This window comes from Venturia canescens, chromosome 1 (genome assembly GCF_019457755.1).
Source record: "Venturia canescens isolate UGA chromosome 1, ASM1945775v1, whole genome shotgun sequence".
Lineage (NCBI taxonomy): Eukaryota > Metazoa > Arthropoda > Insecta > Hymenoptera > Ichneumonidae > Venturia > Venturia canescens.
Window position 1 is genome coordinate 37787781 of NC_057421.1, and position 23736 is coordinate 37811516.

Below are 23736 nucleotides of genomic sequence, written 5' to 3' on the forward strand. Positions count from 1 at the left end.
CAACATCAAGTGCGAAAACACAAATTTTTTCAAAATTTTCTTCTGTTTAGTTATCGAGTAATTACGCATTAAAGCAGATTTCTTATGCCTGGAATGTATACCTATATATATGGAAACGCTATGCTTATACACGTGAACTTTAGTGATCAATTACTCGATAACTGTACAGAAGAAAAATCTTAAAAAATTTGTATTGTCAAATTTGGCACTAAAGAATATGTTCACCAAATTTTATAAAATTCTGATCATTTTGAATTTTTTTATGTTTTTAGCATGGTTTAGCATGGCAACATTGTATCGCCTGTGCAATATATCCTTAATTACTGTTTGCAACGAAAATTCCAATTTTTTTTTCCATTTTTATATATACTTTTTCTTCCATAGGAACCTATAAAAAGCCGAAAAAATTGCGAAATTCTATATTCACAGCACGTTGAAGTGATATTCTTCTTCAGAATCGTTTTTTTTTTTCAAACTCGCTAAAAATACAGAATTTTGCAATTTTTTCGGGTTTTTATAAGTTCATATGGAAGAAAAATATATGAAAATGGAAAATAAATTTGGAATTTTCGTTGCAGACAATAATTACGATCTCCACATTGTACGCAGCTGGGAATGTCCGACAATCAGACTTACAGCATAACCCATGTACAAATTAGTATTTTTCACATTAAAAAAATGTTTTTGTACTCTTAAAATATCCGTGAAAATATACCGAAAAGTTCGCTACGGTGGGTTATTTCTATACGAAAAAAATTCCCAAAAACAATCGAACTTTTTTGACGTTTTAAGGTAGGACCTACGCCCCCCCCCCCTTAATTCTTGAAATGCGGTTTCGAGCAATAATGTTTCAATGTTTGCAAGAAATTGTAACACAAAGAACTTGGAGTTTTGGAATGCTGAAACTAAATCCCAGTAGAATAACACGAAATGCAGTAAATCGGTAGGGCGCAGTCGTGAAATTGGTACCGAAATGCGCCATCGCGTTGCACCAGATTCTTGAGCGTTGTACACAAAGGGATGAGAGAGGAAGAGAGCAAACGAAAGGGCAGCCTATCAAGGTGAAGGAACCGAAAGCCCGGAACGTGCGAAAAAATCGCGCATTGCGGCAAAATTTGTGCGTCGGGTTCGTCAATTCGAAAATAATGATGCTTGTGAAAACGGTGAAATGGATTTTCACACCCCGGGATCGAATCTCAAAGGTGGAATGAATTTTCAAACGAGGTACGTCGGTCATTACTTTTTTTGTAAAAAAAAATACTTTCGTACTATAATTTTCATCAATCATGAATCACGAATTGGTAATAATGCGGAAAAAGTCGATTGTAAAAAAAAATTCAAGCAGAAGACAGTGAAGAATAAATTTTCCTACTTTGCAGCATGAAATATTGAAATTATTTACAAAATGTAATTTGCTGATGGAGAAAATAAAATACACGAAACTCTCGTTATACCATATTTGCTCCAAATACATAAATATATAAACCGGTACATCATACGAGAGATTTGCGCATGTCCAGTGACCCGGTACTCGCATCCCCCGTCATTCAAGCCACACAGACCTTCCCCAGATGCACTCTCGAGAGGCCCGCAGAAGCGCGGGGTTGGAGTCAACTGAAAAAATCACCACATTTACGGGCGGAATAACAAAAGTACCAGATTTTTATGAGAATTCTATAGCAATTTGTATGCTTTGCGGTTGTTTTCACGAAAAAATCATGAGTGCCGATGTGTTTCATTTTTCGTGAATATCCAAAACATTCGTTATTTTACCGATAAATGAAATTTTTTTATTCGTAAGAAATTCAAGCTACTTATTTGTATAAGTGAATACACACACACTACACTCTGAAAATGAATGATCATAATTATTCGAGATTAATACTGAATAAAATGCGCTAACTTTTTCTATATAAATCAACAATAAAAAGTATCACTGTAAAAAATTCATAACTATTCAAAATTGTGAATGACAGTGGATTCCGTGTGGGAATATTGCAATATTTTGATCTGCGATGTTTGCTGCATCTTCCTGGGATGAAGACAATATAAGGTATTCGTACGAAGATCAATCAACATAATAAACTATTAAAAATTATTTTTTTATTTTGACACATCAGTGTTTTCGAACACGTAACTGTATTCGTCAAAAAAGCATTATCTTGAAAATGTATTTTCCAATCTTTCAATGTTATAATTTCGAGTAATATATCAAATAGGGAGTTAACGGAAGAAAAACTCAAGAAATAATATGATAAATAAAAACATCACCATAACCAATAACAAACGGAGGGACATAATGATGAAAGGGTGCGCGATTGAGTTCGAAGTGTTCCGCGTAACCCCCAACAACGTGAGCATCAACAATTTATGGGTGCAAGGAAACTGAAAGCTCCGGGCCGATCCGCGTTACCCGCAATATTCGGAGAGAGGTACAACACTAGCTTGGTAGGGCGGGTCAGTAGGGGTAGTGCGAGCAGCGAGCGGTTGGAGAGGGAAGCGGTAGGAAGAAGGGGGAGAGAGCGCCGACGCGTCTCACGCGAGGCAGGTCAGGGCTGGGCTCTGCAGTCCGCTGACCGCGCTCGTACAGTCAAGATCGTCGTATCGTAGCTCGTTAGTATTGTGCGCGTTCGTGCGTTTAAACCGCCAGAAACCTTGTCACTCGTACCTATGTACATGTATATCTATGTGTGTATGCATAAATAGCTATATGAGTGTGCGTATGTGTGTGTGTGTGTGTGTGTGTGTGTGTGTGTGCGTATGAAGATATTTAGCTCCAAGAGTGACTTATATAAATATACCCCCGTTTAAGTGTCAATTCGAAGGCTCTTGACTGTTGAAAATAATCAAAACATATTGCATCAAAATAATAGAATCATGTACGTTCCACGTGTTAAAACTGCGTTGCAATGATCTTATATAATTTTCGTTGCACACTAACTGCATCCGCGTGACGCGAGTGCTCGCGTGACGTTCAAAAAACGAAATATTTTTATAAGAATTTGTTTAAATCGTTTCAGCAGTGTGTGCGTGCGTTGAAAAACGAGTGACTCCCGCCTTTATTGCCGGTTAGCCCTCTCTCGACCGATACTTTAACCCCTCATTCGCGATCGTTTTCCCCCATATCGGGTTCTCGCTTTTGTAATAAGCTTTCAAGGTAGGTCTTCCTGTTGGCACTGCATTAACATGCATCGGTCTATCTTACTCGCGCACTGCGATATTGTGCTTCCTCCCTCCCTTCTCGGTGAATAAGATATATAAAGCGATCTATTGAGATGTGCATATGTATATGTGCATGCATTTGACTGCGTGTATTGCATATATACGTATTGGTGTTTCCGCGAGGCTTCTATCCCCACTCCGCAGTCTCGTCTGACAGCTTGGTCGATTCACGACTTCGCGAGCAACGTTTTCCCGGGTCTTTCGTCACCAAAACAAAAAAGGCGAAACAAGTGCTTGCTATACCGACAAATTTATTCTTTTATTTTTATCACATATTCTTTTGTTTTTTACCTCTATGAGAACAAACTTTTTTCTTTTTTTTTCGTATATTTTTTCATCACATGAATTCTCTCGCTCTGTCGATGCGTTAGACTGTCGAAGTTGGCGAAAGCTCTCCTGCAGAAGCGCGTCCCGCAACAAAGTAACGCACACAGCTAAACGACGCTGACTGCTCGCTCACATACACACGCACGCACCACTTACGCACGTAAACAGATATACACGGAGCAGGCAGGCAGGCAGGCATTCTCACTCACTCCGTCTTTTCAACCGCGTCCCTCTTGCTCTACAGCACACAGCTCGGGAAAAGTATCGTAAACATTCGTGTGCTCGATGTACAGCTACGGCGAACAATTCGGGGATTACTCGCAAGATTACGCGGCTTACGATAACACACTGAGGTGAATGATTATTTTTTTTGCTTTTATTCATTTTCAAATTTTCTTTCATTGACTTTTTGCCTAAAAGTTCTTGCTAGTCGCGATGTGCAACGAATATCACGGGGCAAAAGGGGGAGGGGAGGACGCTCTACGAGAGAGTTTGCGTCTACATGCAAAAGCGTTTCTCGCGCTCTCTAACTCGGAACTAGCCTACGATTGTGTTTAACCTTAAAGAAATGAATAAATTTAGTGAAGAGTTTTTTTAATCTAGTTTTTATGGTTTTATTTTCTTCTTGATTTCGTGCGTTGAATCTCATACTACTCTTCTGCAATTTTTCATCGTACTCTCATTTTTTGTTTGTTTTTAACCCACGAATGCCATCACATACCTCCCGCGCACTCGAGTTATTTGCATTAGAGAAAAATTTCCACCCTCATAACATTTTTTCTTTTAATTTTGTTTGCTCGCTGCAAACTCCAAAAAACATTGTGAATCCTTGAGAAACAAAGCTGCCCCACTCTGCTGAAAAAAGCACAAATATGTAGTGTACAAAGGAAAACAAGCAAGAATGAGTGTTGTTCAACGAAGATACAGTAATAATTTTGTTTTCATTTTTGCTTGTTTTTGTTAATGCGGCGGATGGTGTTAAACTTTGACATCGACACGCCTCAGTTGGAGCATTCAGCCGCAAGAGTATCAGCAAATACCGTCAACAGATCTCACGGCTCAGGGAGGCCTACCGACCAATCAAAATTCCAACCCAGGCGCAGGACGTGATTTTGCTAGATTCTGCAAAATGACGGATCAGCACGAGCAGCAACATCCTCAAATGAGGGATGATTCGAGAACCAATCTCATCATCAATTATTTGCCCCAGAGCATGACTGAGAAAGAACTCTACAGTATGTTCGTTACTATCGGACCTGTAGAGTCCTGCAGGGTCATGAAAGACTACAAAGTAAGCAGTCTGAACGTTCTTCCGTTCTATCTCTATTTCATCATGTCGATGCTTGCTTCGTTTGAGCGCAAAAAAAGTTTTCCTGACGTTGATCATTATTCTGGATTTGCTCGCAGCTTCGTACTGCCGTGTTAGTCATCTTTTTGAAAATTGACTAGAAACCTTTATGTTGAAAGAAAAAAGGTGAAATTATTTGAAATGTATATAAAACTAACAGTGAGGAGAGTTTTTGGTTCCGTTCCAATGCTGCATTTTGAAATAGTCTTTGTCATTGGAGCGGGATAAAAACTGTGCGATTAAAGTTTTCATGTATTACAACATGAATAGATTTCCGACTCGTTGGCTAGAATAATCTGAAGAGCGTCCTTTGGAACCAAAAGATTTATGCGAATCAGCGCAAAGGTGCACAAAAATTTATGACCGCTCGTAGGGATCGGTTGTCCACAAGTATTTCTTTCTACCACTTACGATTCTCATAGTAATAACTTGGCTGTAGAAACTTAGTAGCAATAAATAGGCAAACGCATCTCTGTATTATGAACAAGCCAACGAGAAATGTGGCCGAAAATTCAAAGGAAAATTCGTTGCAGTCCAAGAACGCAAGCATCGACATGATTTTTTTTTTTTCTTAAATCTCGATCTATACTGCGATTTGATCGGAAGCGTAGTTCCCTGCATGGCGAAATTGATGAATAAAACAACGTGAACAGGGCGGGGGTTGGGGGGATACGCACGTGCGATTAATATTGAAAGAATGTTATTACGAGGATACGCGTGTGCGAGGGAAAGAATTAGTAAAAAAAAAAAAAAAACATGCAACAAATTGATTCGGTCATCCCTTCTTTTGCGCCACGTGTAATAATGTCTATTCTTTTTTTATTTATTCATTGTTCCAACATAGACTGGCTATAGTTACGGATTTGGCTTTGTGAACTATGCCAAAGCCGACGATGCGGCTACAGCCATAAACACCCTGAACGGTCTTCAAGTACAGAACAAGCGATTAAAAGTGTCGTTCGCACGTCCTTCTGGGGAGGAAATCAAAGAAACTAATCTCTACGTCACGAATCTCCCAAGGTATAACATTGCCTTTGGACCTCGCAATGATTCGCACTTTTTTTTTTTTTAATTTTTTTTTCTTTATAATTTTTTTTCAAATCTTGTCTTTGCCTTTTCGTACGGTGCCTTGAGTTGTCGCGACTTTTTCCATTCTCCATCACGATTCTTTTTTTTTTTATTTCTATTTTTTTTTTAAATTTTATTTTTTTGTTTTCGCTCATGAAAACAATATTGCATTGTCAGAAGAAGAATTGATTAAATTACCGTCTCACACTCCTTTTCAGGAACATTACCGAGGCCCAGATTGAGGACATCTTCAAAATGTACGGACGAATAGTACAGAAGAATATTCTCAAAGATAAACTCACCGGCTTACCCCGCGGCGTGGCTTTCGTCAGGTGAGTTGACATTCTTTTCATTTCTACACTAAATATTATTTTTCTTATTTAATATTCGTTTGTCGTTATTTTCCAATAGACCGTACTCATTTTTTTTTCTTTTCTTTTTTTTAGACCGAATGTTATAAAAGTTCTTGCCATATTCCCCATTCCTCCCGGCTTGTCTGTCTTCCTTTCGAATACCAGTTTAGAATTTGGATGAAATTCAAAATTAATGAACAGCTGTTTGAAAGTCGTGATTGAAAGCAACATTATGCAATTTTCACGGTGTATATCTCTTCCTCGCTCGTTTTCTCTTTCGTTTCTTCATATGCGAATACACACACAGACTTGAATATATACATATACGAGAGCTGTTCCGTGCCAGAGTATATTTCTGCTCGAGCTACCTGGCCCGCGGAACCCTCACTTGCACAATTTCATTTTGCGCCTCTTCTATAAGTGGCCCACTTTGCTTCGAAAACTCGGCCAGCCAAGTCACCGATCCCTTGTAATCCTCCTCCCCCCCCCCCCCCCCGCCCGCTCGCTCTTCTTCTTTTTTCCTCTTTTAACGGTTAAGAGATTCAAATCATACATTTTTTCTTCTCTTTAACTCTGCCTTTTTTTTTCTAACAACCAACATTAAAATCAAACTTCACAATTCTTTCGTTCGACAATAATTTGTTTCATGCAGTGGTGATAAAAAAAAATTTTTACCGTCCTCGTGTTACTTTACATTTTTATCTCTTGCGTTAATTTTTTTTTTTTTTTTTTCGAAATCATTATTTCCCGGGGTGGCGTTTTATTTTGACGAAACAATGTCTCCGTGGCCTCCGAATCTCTGCGAGCCTATTCCCTCTCTCCCTACGCGGACGTTACGCTTATCCCCACGAAATTAATGCGCTTTCTTTGTGTGTAGGGTTCGAATTTAAGGTTTTTTTTTTGTTTTTTTTGTTCATGCCCTGTGCCGACAGATTCGACAAGCGCGAAGAGGCTCAGGAGGCAATAAATCATCTACACGGGACGATACCCGATGGTGGATCGGAACCTCTTTGCGTGAAAATTGCCGAAGAGCACGGTAAACAGAAGGCGGCGTACTACGCTGGCTGGCAAGCTGGATACAATCAGAGCCGTGGTAAGTATTATTGAATTCTTCCCCTTGTCTTTTTATTTTTCAAAAACAAATTCACCAATAATCACAAAAATGTTGCATCATTTGATAAACTTTGCGAGCATTATTTCATTCAAGTATCAATATTTTTGTGTTGACTATTGGAGACGTTTATTTATTTTTTTTGTTTTGTTTTCTTTTTTTTCGTTTTTTTCTTGTTTCGTGTAATCGTCACTAGTGCTAGAGCATAATTGGGAATTCAAGTTTTCAATATTTATTCATTAATAGCGTCATTCGATTTACGCCACTTTAGTTTACTAATTATTTTCAGTTCACCCGCACATCCATCAGTGAGTGTTGCGTTTATCGTTTAGTCCCTTACTTTATTCCATTATTTTTTTTTTCTTTTCTTTTTTCCTTTGTCATACATAAATAACTTTCGTAGAAGACTCGTACCCATTCACACTGTAGATAGATAAAGAACGAAAAAATGGTGTTAGTCGTGACTTGTGATTCTTTTTCTTTTTTTTTTCCTTCAACTCCATTTAATAATTTTCTGTTCTGTTCGGTAAATTGTCGGTTCTTGGTATGTAGTTGAGGAGGTGACTCAAAGTTAGCTGGTTCCTATTGTATTTAACGGTACTGGTTCTCTTGTTTTAATATTATATTTTCCTTTGTCTTTTCATTTTCCGTTATCTTGGTGCAGCAAATGAAGAATAAATATTGCACTGAATAATCGATTTTCGTGTTTGTTCTAATGTCGTACCTGTTTTACCAGATAAGCCGGTTCGCCTCTAAGTCGGATACCAACAGCTATTTGCACTAAATCGCAATGTTTGAAAGAAAAAGAAAGAAAAAGAGAAAGAACCTAACGAAAAAGCGAAATTGCGCGGGGAAAGTCGAAACAGCTGCGTGATGCGGCACGAATTTGATTTATTTTTATTTTTATGTAGACACGTATCGACATATATCTATCGATAGATATATTAGAATTTTCTTTCTTTTCCCCCGTTATTGTTTTCATTTTGATCGGCTCACGTATTTGAGAATTGCGCGCACGGCTACTGCTCTACATATAAATTATTACTGAAAATGGGGGTGAAATGAGCGCGATGTGTGCGCGCTTTCTTACCAAACGCCACAACAGGTGTAAACCCACTCGAACTTTCAAACACGGAATTCTGTTTCCCTCTCTCTCTCTCTCTCTCTCTCTCTCTCTCTCTCTCTCTCTCTCTCTCTCTCTCTCTCTCTCTCCTCCTCCTCCTCCATTTGAACACGCGCACACATTCATTTATCTTTTCACCCGCAATATATTTATTCGTCACATCAACACTTGCGCGCCCGCGCGCGCGTACGCACACACATTTACACCCACATTGGCACACGCACACACCGTACTTATCGGAAGCAAAATCGAGCTCAGGGAAGCAGCAGCAAAATCTCTCACAAATGGACATCGTCTCAACATTCCCGAAGTGTATTTTGTATGTCGTGATGATGATGATGATGATGATGATGATGGTGATTGCCGAGACAGCAACATACTCGCAGAAACACCAATGGAACATTGGCGAAATCACTCATCCCAAATATTCGTCACACACTCGCGAGGACAGAATAAAAAAAAATATATAAAGAAAGATCGTCATCGAAAAGCGCAAAGGAACAAAACGAAATAATACATAAAGCAAAATGATACGTCTCTCAGCAGTGGGGGGAGGGAGAGAAAAGGGAAGAGGAAGAGAGTGCACTTTAGAGAATCCTCATTTGTACGAACAATCAGCAGCCCCATAATTCATTGTTCTCTCAGTGTTGACCATTCGTTTCTCTCTCTCTCTCTCTCTCTCTGTTTCTTCCTCCCGCTCCTCTCTCTCCCTTTCTCGTTATTTGTACATTTTTCTCCACGGGTCTCATTCTATAGATCTCGTGATCCCCAGCAACGCTGCAGCTATCGACTTTTCATTGTAACAAACAACCATATGAATTTATATTTATATACATGTCTGCATATAATTTCCATATGCGTGCACATTCATAGAGACATATGAGACCTTATTTTCCGTTAAGTTACATCGAGACGATTACAAGCGTTTTCAACACAATACCATCACACACATACACACGATTATTTTTTATTGTTGGAACGAACGGGGAAACTAAAAAAAAAAAAAACACATGAAACAGAATCTTTATTATGAGTAGTATGTGACGTTGCTTATCGTTGAGTAACTTTTTGTACTGCATCGTGTAATTATTTCACGAAATATATATATATATTTTTTTTGTAAAAAGGAACTCGAGAATATTTCCACTGATTTGTTGCATTCCTCATCCAACATATCATTTTCCGTTTACCAATAGTCCCATATATCAAACGCCATTGCTCGACATGTTCGTGAATTTTCTTTTTTTCCCCCATTAAGGCACCACAGTGATGATAGTTCAAGGATTGTAGATTTTTCTCTCATAATATCGACCTGTTGGGCATCAAAATTTTCTTCTTTTTTTTCATTATTACTCCATCATGTAACCGTTTAGGTTTGCCATGCGTATTATTGTCAACAGATCTGGCTGACGATTGCTAATTACGTATGTTGAGCTTCTCTAATTTTCTTATCTCAATTGTTTCCTTTTCGTTTTCGTTGAGTTTTTTTTGTTTTTTTCTCCTTTTTCTGAAACGTTTGACAACTTCGAAATGCATGGCTCCAATTTGTGCCGCCACAGTAACAGAAAAAGTTGTCTTTTTATAATAGAAAGAAAAAGAAAGCAAAAAAAGTTGAAAATACTCGAATTTATTATATATTTTAACTTTCCATTTCTATTTCATTGCTTACCAAACTCGACGAAGGAGAGTGTCTCTATGCGACGAGGAAAAAAAATCTACAGTATCATAATTATCATAACTAGGCTTGAAAACTTAACCGTTTGTAATAATAATTGCTTACTCTCGACGAATACTGTAACATTGCCGGTAAATATTACAATCTTTATCTTAGAGAAGCTTAGAGAAAAATATCTAAGAAGAGAGAGAGAGAGAGAGAGAGAGAGAGAGAGGAAGAGGAAGAAAAAAAATCACAATCAAATCGTGCTTGGTATTTCGCAGTTTGTACACGAAAGTCGATATATGAAATATTTATTGGTACATATTGAACAAATCATTTGATAGAGTTTCGGTTTCAAGACCGACCTAGCCGTCTTAATCCCGGGTTCGCCGGTGCCGAAACTCCATTGAATAATCTCATCTTCAGTCTGCAATAGTACCAACTCATATTGTACAAAATTTCAATCGAGAATTCTCAGATTTCCGGTAATAACGAATCGAGTATAGGAAATGAAGAATCATGAGAGATACTGCTTCGAAAAAAGAGTCGCATTCCTCATTCCATTGGATAGCAATGGGATTTCTCGTCGTTAAAAGTAAATTTCCTCCTATATCGAATAGCTCGAATTGCAAAAAGAACGTTCTCACTTGAAATCACGAAGTTTAGGAACTAGAAATTATGGAGAAAGTAAAGAAAACCTTTATCTGGCCTTTGAAAATGCGAAAAACAACCTACCAACGTTTCGAGCTTGCGAGGAACGAGCTTCGACCCGCTGGCTCAAACGATTTTTTCCTTCAAACTTTACACTTGCATTTTTATCTTCTCTACTACTCTTGTTGCTGTCCATGTTTTACGCAGCACAAATAGTCTCGCTATACTTTTAAATTTCTTCTGGTCGAATGTGAAACTTGAATGCTCCACAACAAACAACTGTAAACGAAAAAAACAATTGTAACACCTTTAACGAAAATCTTTAATAAGAAAACAATACAGAAAAGGGGGTTCTGCTGATTGTGGTATATTGCATTAAGAAAAAAATATATTTGCACAAAGCAACGAAGAAAACGTCGATTCAACGTTAACATCTGTTGGGAATATTGTATTGCGAGTGTGCTTGGGTTCGGTATTTTCCTGAATAGCAACTTTCGTGGTCAACGTTTGAAAAAAACTTCTTTCCTCCCCTGGCTCTTCATAATTATGTTTTTTTCTCCGACGAATACATCTACAAAATGCATTTGAATTCACTACGAAGTCTAAGTATTTCTGTGCAGTAGGTGAATAAAAACGAAACAACATTTGATTTTCATTATCTTGAAATTGTGGAACGTGATGATTTTTATTTTTTTATCAAGTGTTGACCCATTTCACGAAATTGCAATGCTCGAATCCGTTGAACTGGATGAAAGGCGACGATCCAGAGTGTTGAAGTGTAAGAAAAGTGACGACGATCGATCAACGACGAGTGACATTTGAAAATTGTTTTCTTATTAAAAATCATAAATTAATGAATTTCTGTAAATTCGTTGTTTAGCAGCCTTTTGGAGCGAAGGTAAACATAAAATGCGATCTTATGGACTTGGAAAAAAAAACATTCCCGCATAGATCGAAGTGTCAAATGGCGTGTGAGGCGTAGAGCGGAGGCTCTTGATGGATACGAAAAACAAACTAAATAGTGCTACTAATGGCTGTGATAAGGATAAGCGAAACCGTAAGAATTACGAAAAAAATGAAGCTAACGAAGAAAAAATCGTGCATAAGAAGCAACGGTTGGAATAAAGCAACAATGAAATCTATCAAACGATTCGTCAGCCGGTGTGATCAGAATAAGAAAAATATCATTGAAGTTCGCAACGTTCGAACTGCAAAACGTTTTTTTTTCTCGATTTCCAAAATCCAGCAGATCGAATTCACACGTGAAAATGCCAACTTAAAAAGTCTTGTGGATTTCCATAGCAAGCGCACCAAATTTTCTCCAATTTATCTTGGTCTGAAATTCAGTAAATATGCGCGTCTCGGAGAGTTCTTTAAAAACCCTCATTCGGCGAAGGCTCGATATTTCTGAGCGTGCATGTAGAGGCGCGGCAGCGTTTTGACGTCAATTATGGAAATGATAAAGTTTAACGAGGCAAGTCAAGACATGCAGCGTATCTATACTCGAGATTTATATATAAATTCATATTATTAATTATATCGAAAGTTATATAGAACTACGATCGACGAAATCTTACGACGCTGAAGTTTGCAGCGTTGGAGTCCAACGAAGTGATCTAAAAAAACTCCAACAATTCCAGTAATTTTCCAATTCTGTTACCTGCCTAATTTACAATTCGTACTATTTCAGTCTACACCAATGATTCGGGAAATAAAGAAATTGGTCAATTACAAATGTTATTTTCGTTAATTTCGTTCAACTCCAACGTTGCAAACTTGAGGAAAATATATTCTGCGTATATAATTCTCTGACTGCGTCATACTCCGAGCAAGTCAATATTCATTATTTAAAAACCATTTGTTTGGATAATTATATATTGTTGATTCGACATGTGTAAAGACACGCGCGTACACACTAGAAGATGAAATATCAATCGAGTGCCATACGAAATGACGTGTAACGATAAAACAAGCCGTAGCCATGATTTTGGTCTCTTTCCTCGTGAATCACTCACAAGTAACGTAGTGAAATATCTCTCGTTTGCTCAACATGGAACTATGGAACTTCAATGAAAACAGCGAAAAACTCAAATTGCACAATATATTTCTATGTTTGTGTATATATTTGTGTGTCTGCCGATGCGTGTATGTATGCAAAATATTATCGCAGTAAGAAATTGTCGTACGAAATATTGCAATGTGTTGTACTACGAAAATTGATGATGTCTCTCGTTTTGCTCTACTTAACAAAACTTGGCGGCTTTGTAAACGATAAGCATTATTTTTCCGCTTGATGGAAGATCGCCAAAACACGGTAGACGCGTTTACCTACTCCTCGAAACTCTACGTATTTGTTCTTTGATATAAATAGGTGATTTTGCTAGCGAAGATTAAAAGGAAAAGCGAATAAAACAACATACCAAAAATGACTTGTACATTTGTTAAGCAGCCCGCCAACGAGTCTCTTGCGAGTGTTTCAAGCTTTTACGTTTTTTTTTCTATAGGCATTGAAAAATTTTTTTATTTTTTTATTTTTCCAGAATCTCAAAGATTTTCAGCTCTACAGTAAAAACGTATGAGATGAAAAATTATTATCATCCCGAAGCCCGGACTTTCCTTTTGGTTCGAAATTACGGCACAAAATTTTATGTTTTTCGATTCTATGAAAGCGTTTGCTACACTTATCTCTAGATTTTCCCCGGTTCTATCGTCGTTTCGATCATTATGCTCCTGTTTAAAAAATTCCGAATGTTTTCCATACATCCGGACACCGTGATTGAACTCGCAACGTGTGTAAATATTACAACTAAAAATAAATCACCAATAGCATTGTTATGAAGTTTTTTTTTATTATTCATTGGAAAAAAAACTTGAGAATGTATTGAGTAAAAACAGAAATTTCGAAAAAAAGGGGGAATACTTCCGAAAACCGAATTACAGAGTGTATCTATGTAGCATCGAAGTTGCTCCCACAACGCTTTACTTGCCCAACGATTCCGCACGCACAACCAACGATGTCTCAGACCCATCTGACCATTTCTACATTTCCTACAATTCTGCACACACGCACACACACACACACACACACACACACATCCAACGATCATTGACTCCCATTGGCTATTGTGTTAGAATATTTGATAAATTTACAGAATTCTAGAAGAATGAAATGTAATAATTCTTGAAAATGGGGTCGCTGAGGAAAAAATGATCTTACTGCTGAAAAACAAAAAGAACGTATCAGGAATACGAATTAGGAACCCAGGCTTTCGACATATCCGAAGGGGTAGAGATAAAAATCCCTCGACGCTACTAGGAACAGTAAAACAAAACGGCACGATTCTGAAATTCCAAAATATGGCATCGTCCTTTTCCTTGCACCAACGACGTCTGGGAATTTCTTTCGAATGAAAGAGCATTTTGGAATATAAATTTCATACAAAATCCTTCATACACGTACTCGTTTTTTTCTCTCAATCAACTCGTTCAATTGTTCGTTTGTATGTATCGGCATTAGTACAATCCTCAAATTCGTGTTTTTCTTCATTTACCTGATGAAATGTTCCCTTTTCACGTGGATTCGTTGAAATGATTATTTTAACATTTATTCGTATCCTCTATTGTGGCATATGAAAAATAACGTAATTTTGGTGTTTCAGGCGGTGGTCGAGGACGTGGTAGCACCGGCGGATCGTCAGCTGTCGTCGTTAGCGGAAGTACCGGAACCGCTGGAACAACCCTCGTAGGAAGAACGAGCGGCTATGGAACCCGGGGGGGTCATCACGGTGGTGGATTTATCGGGGGCGGGGGAGGCGGTCCAGGTGCAATGAGAATGGAAAAAATCCATCCGCATCGTTTCAATCCAATTGGAATGGGAGGGGGCGGTGGATACGTACAATCGCACTTCTGGTGATTTCGAAGCGATTGAGATAATCGTTCAACTATTATAACAAAAGTTCACCGGCTGCTCACACTTGGCAATGGGATCCGAAGATTGTCCCGAAGCATTGTGATGATTATGGTGTTTTACTTTTAACCATCTTCTACTTTCACTCTTTCTTTTTCTCTCTCTCCATTCTTTCCTGAAAAATTTTCACTCTTGAGCATCTTCGGCAAGTGGTTGAAAGACATGAATTATCAAAGCCCAGGATTTTCATCGACGATTATTGACGTCTTTGATCTTGTGCGTATGAAAATTCGACATCGTCGAAGTTCGTTCGACTCCTCTATGAACTAGGTCTATGCGGGCTTCGATGCTATTTCAAAACGATCTACGAACCCTTTCATCCCCATGATTTTTTTTCTTCGCATTTCATTCCTTTTACCGATCATTCAGTTCAATCAGTTTATCTTTTTGTTTTTTTTTTTTTTTTTTTTTTTTTAATTTATTGTCATGATTTTACGACATCTTTTATAAAGTTTAATTCTCGAGGAAATTTGTTTTGCGAAAACCGAAAAATTAACGACGGATCGATTCATCTTCTTTCATTTTCAGTCTCAGCATTTTTACTATCTCCGTCTTTTTCGTTAATTTAAAAAAAAAAATAATAATATAATTTAAAAAAAAAACAATTGATTCCCTGAATGGAATAGAAAAAATATGAACAATCGAAGATATTCGGTTCGGTTGAAAAAAAAACGGACTATTAATACGAGGGCAGCGCAATTGAAGAACGAACAAAATAGCTTGACAGCAATTAAGTTTGCAAGTGTGTAAATATATCGACGTAAAAAAGTCTTGGCCGCCTCCCTCCACCTTCCTCTATCTTTCTTTATCAGTCCTCCTCTGTCTCTTTCTTCTTCTTGCGTTAGACGTAACGGACTTATCGTATAGGTGACAAATTAAATATATTTTTTTTTTTTTTTTTTTTTTTTTTTTTTTAGTGAATTGTAGTTAAAGCGACTGTCGTTGAACGCGTGAGCTTTCCGTCGAGAGTCGCCTTTCTTGGTATATACGCAATTATGTTATTCGCGCATATTCGATAAAATACAGAATCGTTATTACGAATAACAGGCGAGAAGACATGAAATTTTTTTATTGTGCCTTTGTAGAGGAAAAATGATAGTAAGAGAGCAAATGAAGGAAATAAACATTGCGGATGGGCGATGAAAGAACTGAGGTTTTCCGAAACCCTGATGAGATATGAAAGTAGGAATTCAATTTTTCTGTGAAGGAGACAAAATATAAAGATTTGTGAAAACAAAAACAAGGAACTGAATTTTTGTGTGAAAGAGGAGAAGAAAAATTACTAATTAAGAGATGAAATGGAAAAAAAAGGATGTTTGTGATTATTTGCAAAAATTGTGTTCACCAAAATGTTAATTGTGATATTGGCTCCCAGCCAATTCGAGTGAGTGAGTTTTGTAGCGTGTGAGTGATTATCTCACGAGACACTGCTACGGTAATCGCGTGTGATGTGCGCGCGGGAGTCTGAACACACGAGACAATGAAGTGGGTTGAACGCAACACAAAACCTATTTGAACGTAAATAAATCCTCGTAACATTCAAATATGAAAGAACAAATAGATTATTTCAAAGGGGCATTTTTAACATGGCAACTCAAAGAAAAAAGAGCAAATATAATTGAAGAAATCTTAGCGTTTATACGCAGCATTGGATAAAGCTGAGAAAATAACAAAAGAAAATGATATGGAGAACTTTCTCGAAATATTCCCATCGATGATTTACGTACTACGCGTGTTCCTCGGCATCTGACACCATTCGACATTGAACAATAGAATTAATATTTATAATCATCAATATATTATGTTCTGCCAATGTTATTTCGTTGATCGAACGAAAAATGCGGACGATACCCTCGTTGAGATCGGAACATCGCACAGCTAGAAAAGTACACGAAAGATGAAAATGAATATTTCAACGCATCTCGATGGTATCAAATCTGTTTTACCTATTCCAAGCATCTCGCTTGTCATTTAAAATTTTTATCTCATTTCCAATTAGAAGCTCCACTCGCACTCGTCCGAAATATTGTAAATATTGAACAAACATTGCTTCCCTCGTCCCTCCTTTATTTCTCGCCCTCTTTCTCTTCACTCTTGCTTCTCTCTCTCTCTCTCTCTCTCTCTCTCTCTCTCTCTCTCTCTCTCTCTCTCTCCCTCCCCTTCGCTATTGGCCTGAAGACGATGTTTTACGCATCTTAGAAAAAATAAAACTGTCGTTCTTGAAGAAATTCGACAAATAATTCAATTGTCCGCATTTATAACGATGGTTAGTCGATTACTCAAGCATGTACCAAAAAATTGTAATAAAATCAACGTCCCCTGTGCAACGTCACTAATTACCACGAGATTCCTTTATTTCAAAAACAGTTATACAAACATTGCATATCATTTCATTTCCATGGATATTTCTTGTTTTTTTTTCCTCACAAAACAGACTCGTGTAGTACAAAAACATTGTCGTCTTGGGTTTTTTTTTAATTTTGACGATAATCTCCATCTCCTTCACAAAACCAGTCAAGCTTTTTTGGGAATAGATTCAAACTTTCAATTACTCCAGTTCAATTTTACAATAAATTTAATTACAATTTAATTACATATAAAAAGTGTCACGAGTTTTTAAAGTTTTGCGCTCCATTCTCATAAAAATCTACACAAATTACACTTTGAAATGGAGTATTGTACAAAGCTAAACATATAGATTTTTTTGTAACGCAAATACGTCTACAATTGCTTTTAACTCATTTTCGAAAAAAGAAAATACCCTTGTCGAAGTTAATCCTGATGTGTGCGTTTCTTTTCTTTCGTAAACACTCTTCGACGATTCGACCGAGTCACGCTGTTGCCCTTCAGGGGGCAGCTAGCATCTGTTTCAAAAAAGCCAAGGGCCCGATGATGGGCTACAGCGTAACCGGTCTCCAACCATGTCGGTCCGCTGGAACGATTTCCTTGATATTGAGACCAGTGGATTAGAATATTGGACTTGCTCCGATCACCCCTCGTCGTGTCACAATCTACGATTTTATTAATGCATAAATTTCCTATTTACAGCTCTCTTCACATGACTTTTACAAATTTTTTTCATGCTCCCGTGCATGTTTCGTTACATCCAATCGAATCATCGATGGCTTATTTCAGAGAACTCGAGCGACGATGCATCTTCCTATTGATTTTTGAACTGAAGTGTTTTTTTTTTTGGCACTAGATTTCAGAAAAATGGAAAGCTACTGTCACTTTTCGAATTTCTTCGACGAAAACAGCCTCACTTAAGGGCGAGTTGAAACAACGAAATTATTTTCTAGTCAAAAAGGTAACGGATCAACGATCAAGTGTACCGAAGGAGAATTTTTCACGACGAAAGATTGTCGCAACAGTACTGAAAAACCACGCGTACCGAGTTCCCAGCTGTGACTGAAGATTCTTGAAGAAAGGAGGCAAAATTTATACACAACGCTCGGGGGAGGCTTCGGCCACACACCGGACGTTGCGGCCTTTGAAGATTAACTGGACTTGTACGAAAAAGGAAACAGGATGGGGCGGGTAATCGCAGAGAGACCGAGATACGAGTCCATCGAGCATGCACGTTTTTTTTTCTCAACTCAAATTATATTTGAAAACTGATAAATCAAAAATGAGAAATGAAAAATTACTTTTGTTTTTTTTTCCTGTTACAGACAAAGAGGGAATTTGCATCGTGCAAAATCTTCGCTATACGAGATCTCTTTTTTACGTCTTCGTCTCACCGCATTCTTCAACAAGATCTTTCGGCGATGGAAACAACGAGAGTGTGGAAAATCAGCAATATACTTTTCCACGTGTTTAGTATGCGTTTTAGTGTTTCTGTACGTGCACGAACAAAGTCGAGCCCGAAGGCAAAAGGTCTCGTCACTCTTGACACAGATGCTGGGAAAATCCCTACACGTTCGTTACTCGAGGAAGTTGGAATGATTCGTGGCCCATCTCGTCCCTTGACCCAATATTTTACGAGTCCTCGTTTCCGCAGTGGATACACATTTTCCACCTTCATTTATATATTCATTCTTCGGAATAGTTAAGTTTGATATTCGACAGAAAAAAAATGTTTTCGATTCATCCCGTGATCTTCGACCGAGCCTTGTCAGAGCAATCTTTTTTTACGCTGCATCAATCCCTAATTCATATTTAGCAACCTTAAATATCCAACAAAAGTGGCATCCTCTGCGTCGATTTACATGAAAATTTCGATTCATTTATACGTCTCTCGAAGTCTCGATTATATTACTGCAGATCGTCATTTATTTGAATTCGTCATGTTGAAAAAATAACAAAAATGATGAATTTTTATCCCGAGAAAAAAGGCGGTTGAAAATCGCTCGCCCGTCCAGTTAAATTCTCGAAAACGTTCTCATGGAAAAACGATTGAACATGTACATAATGAAAACGGTAAAAACGATGCTAGATCGATAAACGAGCTATCCGAGTAAAAAAATGGGTTCGAAGTTGTTTCACGCATAGATAATGAACGAAAATGCCAGTCTTCGAATGAGAGTCGTGTGACCCGATTGTCTGGAAATTATTTGCGGTTAACGAAACGATCCTATGTAAATATGTGTGTGGCAATGCGTGAGTGTGAATATTCGTGTGCGTTGTACACTGTAAGCGATGCGATAATGTCTGTGGATTTTGGTCCCTCGTTTCCGTCTTCCCCTGTTGGAGCATCGGGCGCGCGCGACTGATACCGATCACGTCCAACGGCTGCTCAAAAAGACGAAAAGAGGCAACGGTATTGACCCACAAAAAAGTACGCTCGATTCAGCGATTATCGATCTCGCATTATTTCACTTGGACTCGAACCGATGTGACAAGAAGACTCGTACGTTTGGAAGCTTTTTGTTAAAATAAATCTAGAATACCCGCGCGAAGCATTTGGTACGGAGTTTGAAGCGAAACTGAATCTGATTCGGCAGACCGGAGGGTGCACCAAAGACAGAGAGCGAGCGAATCAAGGAGGGAGATTCTGTAACACGTGGTGGCCCCCTCTTCTCTCTCTCTCTCTCTCTCTCATATTATTTTCAGAGACGAACCGTTTTACTAGCCTCACTTCGTTTTTTTTCTCCGTGTCGTGACCGAAATGAAAGAGCGAAAGAGAGATGAAGTTTCCCGAGACTCTGTAATGATGCCTCACGAATCTCGTTCTCCGTGCATGTACCTCGTACTCTCGTATGAGCCAGTTTTATTAGTGTGTTACCGCGCGCCTCCCGGAGCCATATGTACATTGTGTTTACGTGTGTGTTCGTTATGTCGCGAACCCCCTCGAAAGGGAGACCCTTTACATTGAACTTTTCCCCTCGCGGTACCCGACAAACCCAAATTTCGATTGCCCGAAAGGGGCTCCTTTGCATCACGATATTATTATTATTATTATATTATGCCTCTACGCAAACAGAAAACTTAGTCTTCACATGTTAAATATACGATGGCCCCGAATCGTGGTACTTCCTAATGCGGCCTTGCTCTTCTCACCAATATTAAACTTGAATTTTATCTCGCCACCGTGCAACTGTGGGACCGCACGGGTACCACAGAATTTTGTTGCTCCTCCATTTTTCATTGCTTATCCATAGAATCGAACGATTCTGGAAATTCTCAGCTCTATGGCCCATTTTTATTACAAATTCAATCGTATGGTATCGCGTTGAACCCCGAGGTTTCAGCTAGTGACATGGAATGAGCGCAACGAAAAGAGGAACGGTGGAACGACTGCTCCAAGCTCGTCGTCGTTGAAGATTTCAAGGTTCATTAATTTTGTTTTGGAAATAAGTAATTACGGAAGAACATGAACCGAGGGATTGTCCAACTAGTTTATTATTTCGTCACAGTGTCTCTACCGCCTGCTTTTTCACTACATAGCAAATTTTGACTGTCAAATGACGTACGTGGAGAGAAAATTCCAGTGAAAACTACTATGGTGCCATAGGAGTAGGGTTCTATATCGTAATATTTATTAATTCTTACGAGCATACATGATGATTTTTTGTGAAGTGAGAAATCAGTGAACATTGATGTTTGATACCAAAACAAATGATTTGATCAGCGATGCTTGTGTTCGAGCTCCTCAAATTTGACTGTGCGAAACTGTAAATTTCGATTGTAAAAACTGTACTAACGGCAGCAAAACGGCATCAATAATTCTACTTTACAGTTCATTATCGCGAGAGCGTCAGAGCAAAATACGAAATTTCAAACTTTTTATTCGGAATTTACTTGAAAATAACAATGTTTTTGATAAAAACATGCAAAACGGGCGATATAGAACCCTAACACTATGGCGTCAGTAATTTTTACAATTTTTTTCTTTCCATGTAAATATTCAAACGCGAATGAAATTCTGCTATACACCATAGGAAATTTTCAAACATTTCGGCGCATCGGCGAATCTCGTATTCGAGCTCTTGGAATATTTTACTATGCTTAAATGTAAAATAAGTAATTCAGGAATGTTAATTTGGAAACGACACAAAAATTACAACGTTTTTGATAAAAACCTCCAAAATGGACGATATAGAAGCCTATGGCGGCATAGTAATTCTTACTATTTTTTTCTCTCCGTGTATAAATCGAAAAAAATGTGCCGTATATAATTTTTCGACGAGTCAAGCCACTACCGCGCCCCTTGACAATTAAAAATACGACAACTCCAAGTCGTGCTCCTTCACAACAGGCATAATTTTCCTCGGAAAAAACATATTATACTAAATCGAAATGTTCAAAACGTCGTTCGGTGTTTCGTTTTTAAGCCCTACTGCTTCGCCAACATCCAAGATTTCTAGATATACGAGAAGAGCTTGATTTTTAGCACGATCTCCTCGTGTGCGTCTGTCGTCATTTGATCGTCTAAAAAAGTGAGTAGATGCTGATGCTGTATCCCTTTGATTGGAAGAGAGAAAACACGCGTTCGTTTGAGTGTCGGATTGTGCCTTAAAAATTCAAAATAAAACCTATATAACGCCGGAAATAACGTGTAAGAGGACGACGTTACACAAAAATGAGATGTGGAAAAAAGAATGGCAAGATGAATTGCCAGGACGTGAGAAACTCTAAATTGTTTAAATGCTGTTGTGGCGCGTGAGGGTGCAGCTGTATTACGAGAGCTCTTCCCTGCTCGTCCTCTCTTCAGATCTCGGTATATTTTTCTATTTCTTCGTCGCGTCCTGTACGTGCGTATTCTCTATGCTCCAAGCAACCGAAAGAGCTCGTTCAAAAAAACACTTTTTTTTGTGCTCTTTGATGGTACCCTCGACGAACCGCACCCAGCGACAAATCACACGTTCTGCTTCTCGCTGGTCGAACGTTTTTAAAGCTTACCCTGCGTATCGCTTCGCGATTTTCTTTCGTCGGATTGGACTCTTCCAGAGCCAGGATTCTTACGCTTTTAAGGTAGATCACGCCCGTAGAATCATATTTTATGGGTGTCTGAATTCGATCGATTTTTACTTCCTAATTGAAGATCCAATCACCACCTTAAATTAATGCCAGAGTTATTTATTCGAAATTGTAAATAAACTTTTTCAACTTATCTCTTGGCGAATGAATTTACGAGCCATTAATTAATCGGGAATCCATCACTTACCGAACCCCAAGTTTCATTAATCCCTGACTAAAATACCATAGTTTTTTATGTAAAAAATCGCATTAGAGAGCGCAAAGGGAAATGGATCAAGATAAAAGTATTAATAAATAGACAGAAATAAGCAAGTGCTGTGAGGTTACGAGTCCTCATTTTACCACAATTTTGTTCAATCTTTAACGTAACATGTCTTTATCACTGGTAAGACAATCGTCTCGAATTTTTTCCCAAACCTTCATTATATGCTTCATTGTTATAGCGTACATTTTTTATATACCCTGTGTATTTTTCTTCATATTTAAACACCATTATTTCAATAAGAAATAAGACGAATCCTTTAAAATTTGATACGCGCGTGTGAGTCGACTACTCATTTAAACTCTGTGTGAATTTCAAGACTTTCTTAAGAAAATCATTTTGTGCATGAACTACCTTAAGATGCGCGGAAACAAAGTTTTATTATTGAAGACAAGCAATAGAAACCGAAGACAATCCGCGGACGTGGGGAAAAAATAATATTTTGAGTCGGTACTAATTTTCTACTGGGAAACCGATTTTATTATAGAAACGAAGTTTCTGCATTTGTTTGACGTTCAACGTTTTTCGTGAGATTATCAGCAGGAATGTTGAAAAAAAACCTATTGTAACTGGTGACAAAATATTATCACACTATAATTATTCATTTTTTGGTAAATGAAGTTACAAAATGACATTACAAAATGGTCGCGTTTTCAGCCCTTCAAGTTGAAATAAAATTACGAAAAATCATTGTAGAAAAAGAAGATACAAAATGTAAGTTTTTTTACAATTTGTAAACGATCAAGTATTGAATCGAATTTAACTTCTGACAAATATTTACGATGATTTGTAATATTTATCAATACATAAACAGCCGAATCAGAGAATCCATTTTTCAATTTTACATCACAGAGATTCTAAAACCTTGGAAAAATTATGAAAAATATAGGCATCGAAATCGATGGAGCCTTCGTTCCATTGACTTGGAATTTACAAAAATTCTTCGATTCTCAAGCTAGGCTTGGGACACTTTCGAGAGCTACAACTCCCTCAAATTTTCGTGTTTCCGGTTATTGAAGTTCAAGTGCGTTTAAGCTCCGAGCGATTTGGAGCTCGAAAGAGAGCATATGTCATGGGCCAAGCACCGTTCAAGTTCTACCCCCGAGGACGCCAAGTATACAGATGGTTTTCAAAAACATTTTTTTCACCTCATTCAACGAAGATGCTCGAAAAATCTCAGCTTTCCATAATATCAGGACGGAAGTAAATGATCTCTGCAACAAGCATC

General features: G+C 38.0%; 1 protein-coding gene across 14 annotated transcripts; it reads left to right on the top strand.

Moving 5' to 3' along the window:
- Positions 1–1012: 1012 nt before the first annotated feature.
- Positions 1013–17163, top strand: LOC122405566 (sex-lethal homolog). 14 transcript variants are annotated; one of them, XM_043422145.1, is made up of 8 exons: positions 2577–2613; positions 3024–3157; positions 3594–3902; positions 4555–4840; positions 5742–5917; positions 6184–6297; positions 7251–7411; positions 14520–17163. In XM_043422145.1, the coding sequence occupies exons 3-8, from the start codon at positions 3835–3837 to the stop codon at positions 14771–14773; spliced, it is 1059 nt and encodes a 352-aa protein (XP_043278080.1). In that variant the 5' UTR covers positions 2577–2613; positions 3024–3157; positions 3594–3834; the 3' UTR covers positions 14774–17163. The 14 variants fall into 14 exon arrangements, with proteins under 14 accessions (XP_043267902.1, XP_043268717.1, XP_043271071.1 ...); XM_043433440.1 differs by having other exon boundaries at positions 2594–2688; XM_043430265.1 differs by lacking the exon at positions 2577–2613 and adding an exon at positions 2695–2879.
- The last annotated feature ends 6573 nt before the right edge of the window (positions 17164–23736 follow it).

Bases quoted from the DNA above. Each gene is read 5' to 3' on its own strand.
- LOC122405566 (XM_043422145.1), top strand. From the start codon at position 3,835: ATGTACAGCTACGGCGAACAATTCGGGGATTACTCGCAAGATTACGCG. The intron at 3,903-4,554 runs GTGAATGATTAT...GACACGCCTCAG, and splicing joins GCTTACGATAACACACTGAG to TTGGAGCATTCAGCCGCAAG. The intron at 4,841-5,741 runs GTAAGCAGTCTG...GTTCCAACATAG, and splicing joins GGGTCATGAAAGACTACAAA to ACTGGCTATAGTTACGGATT.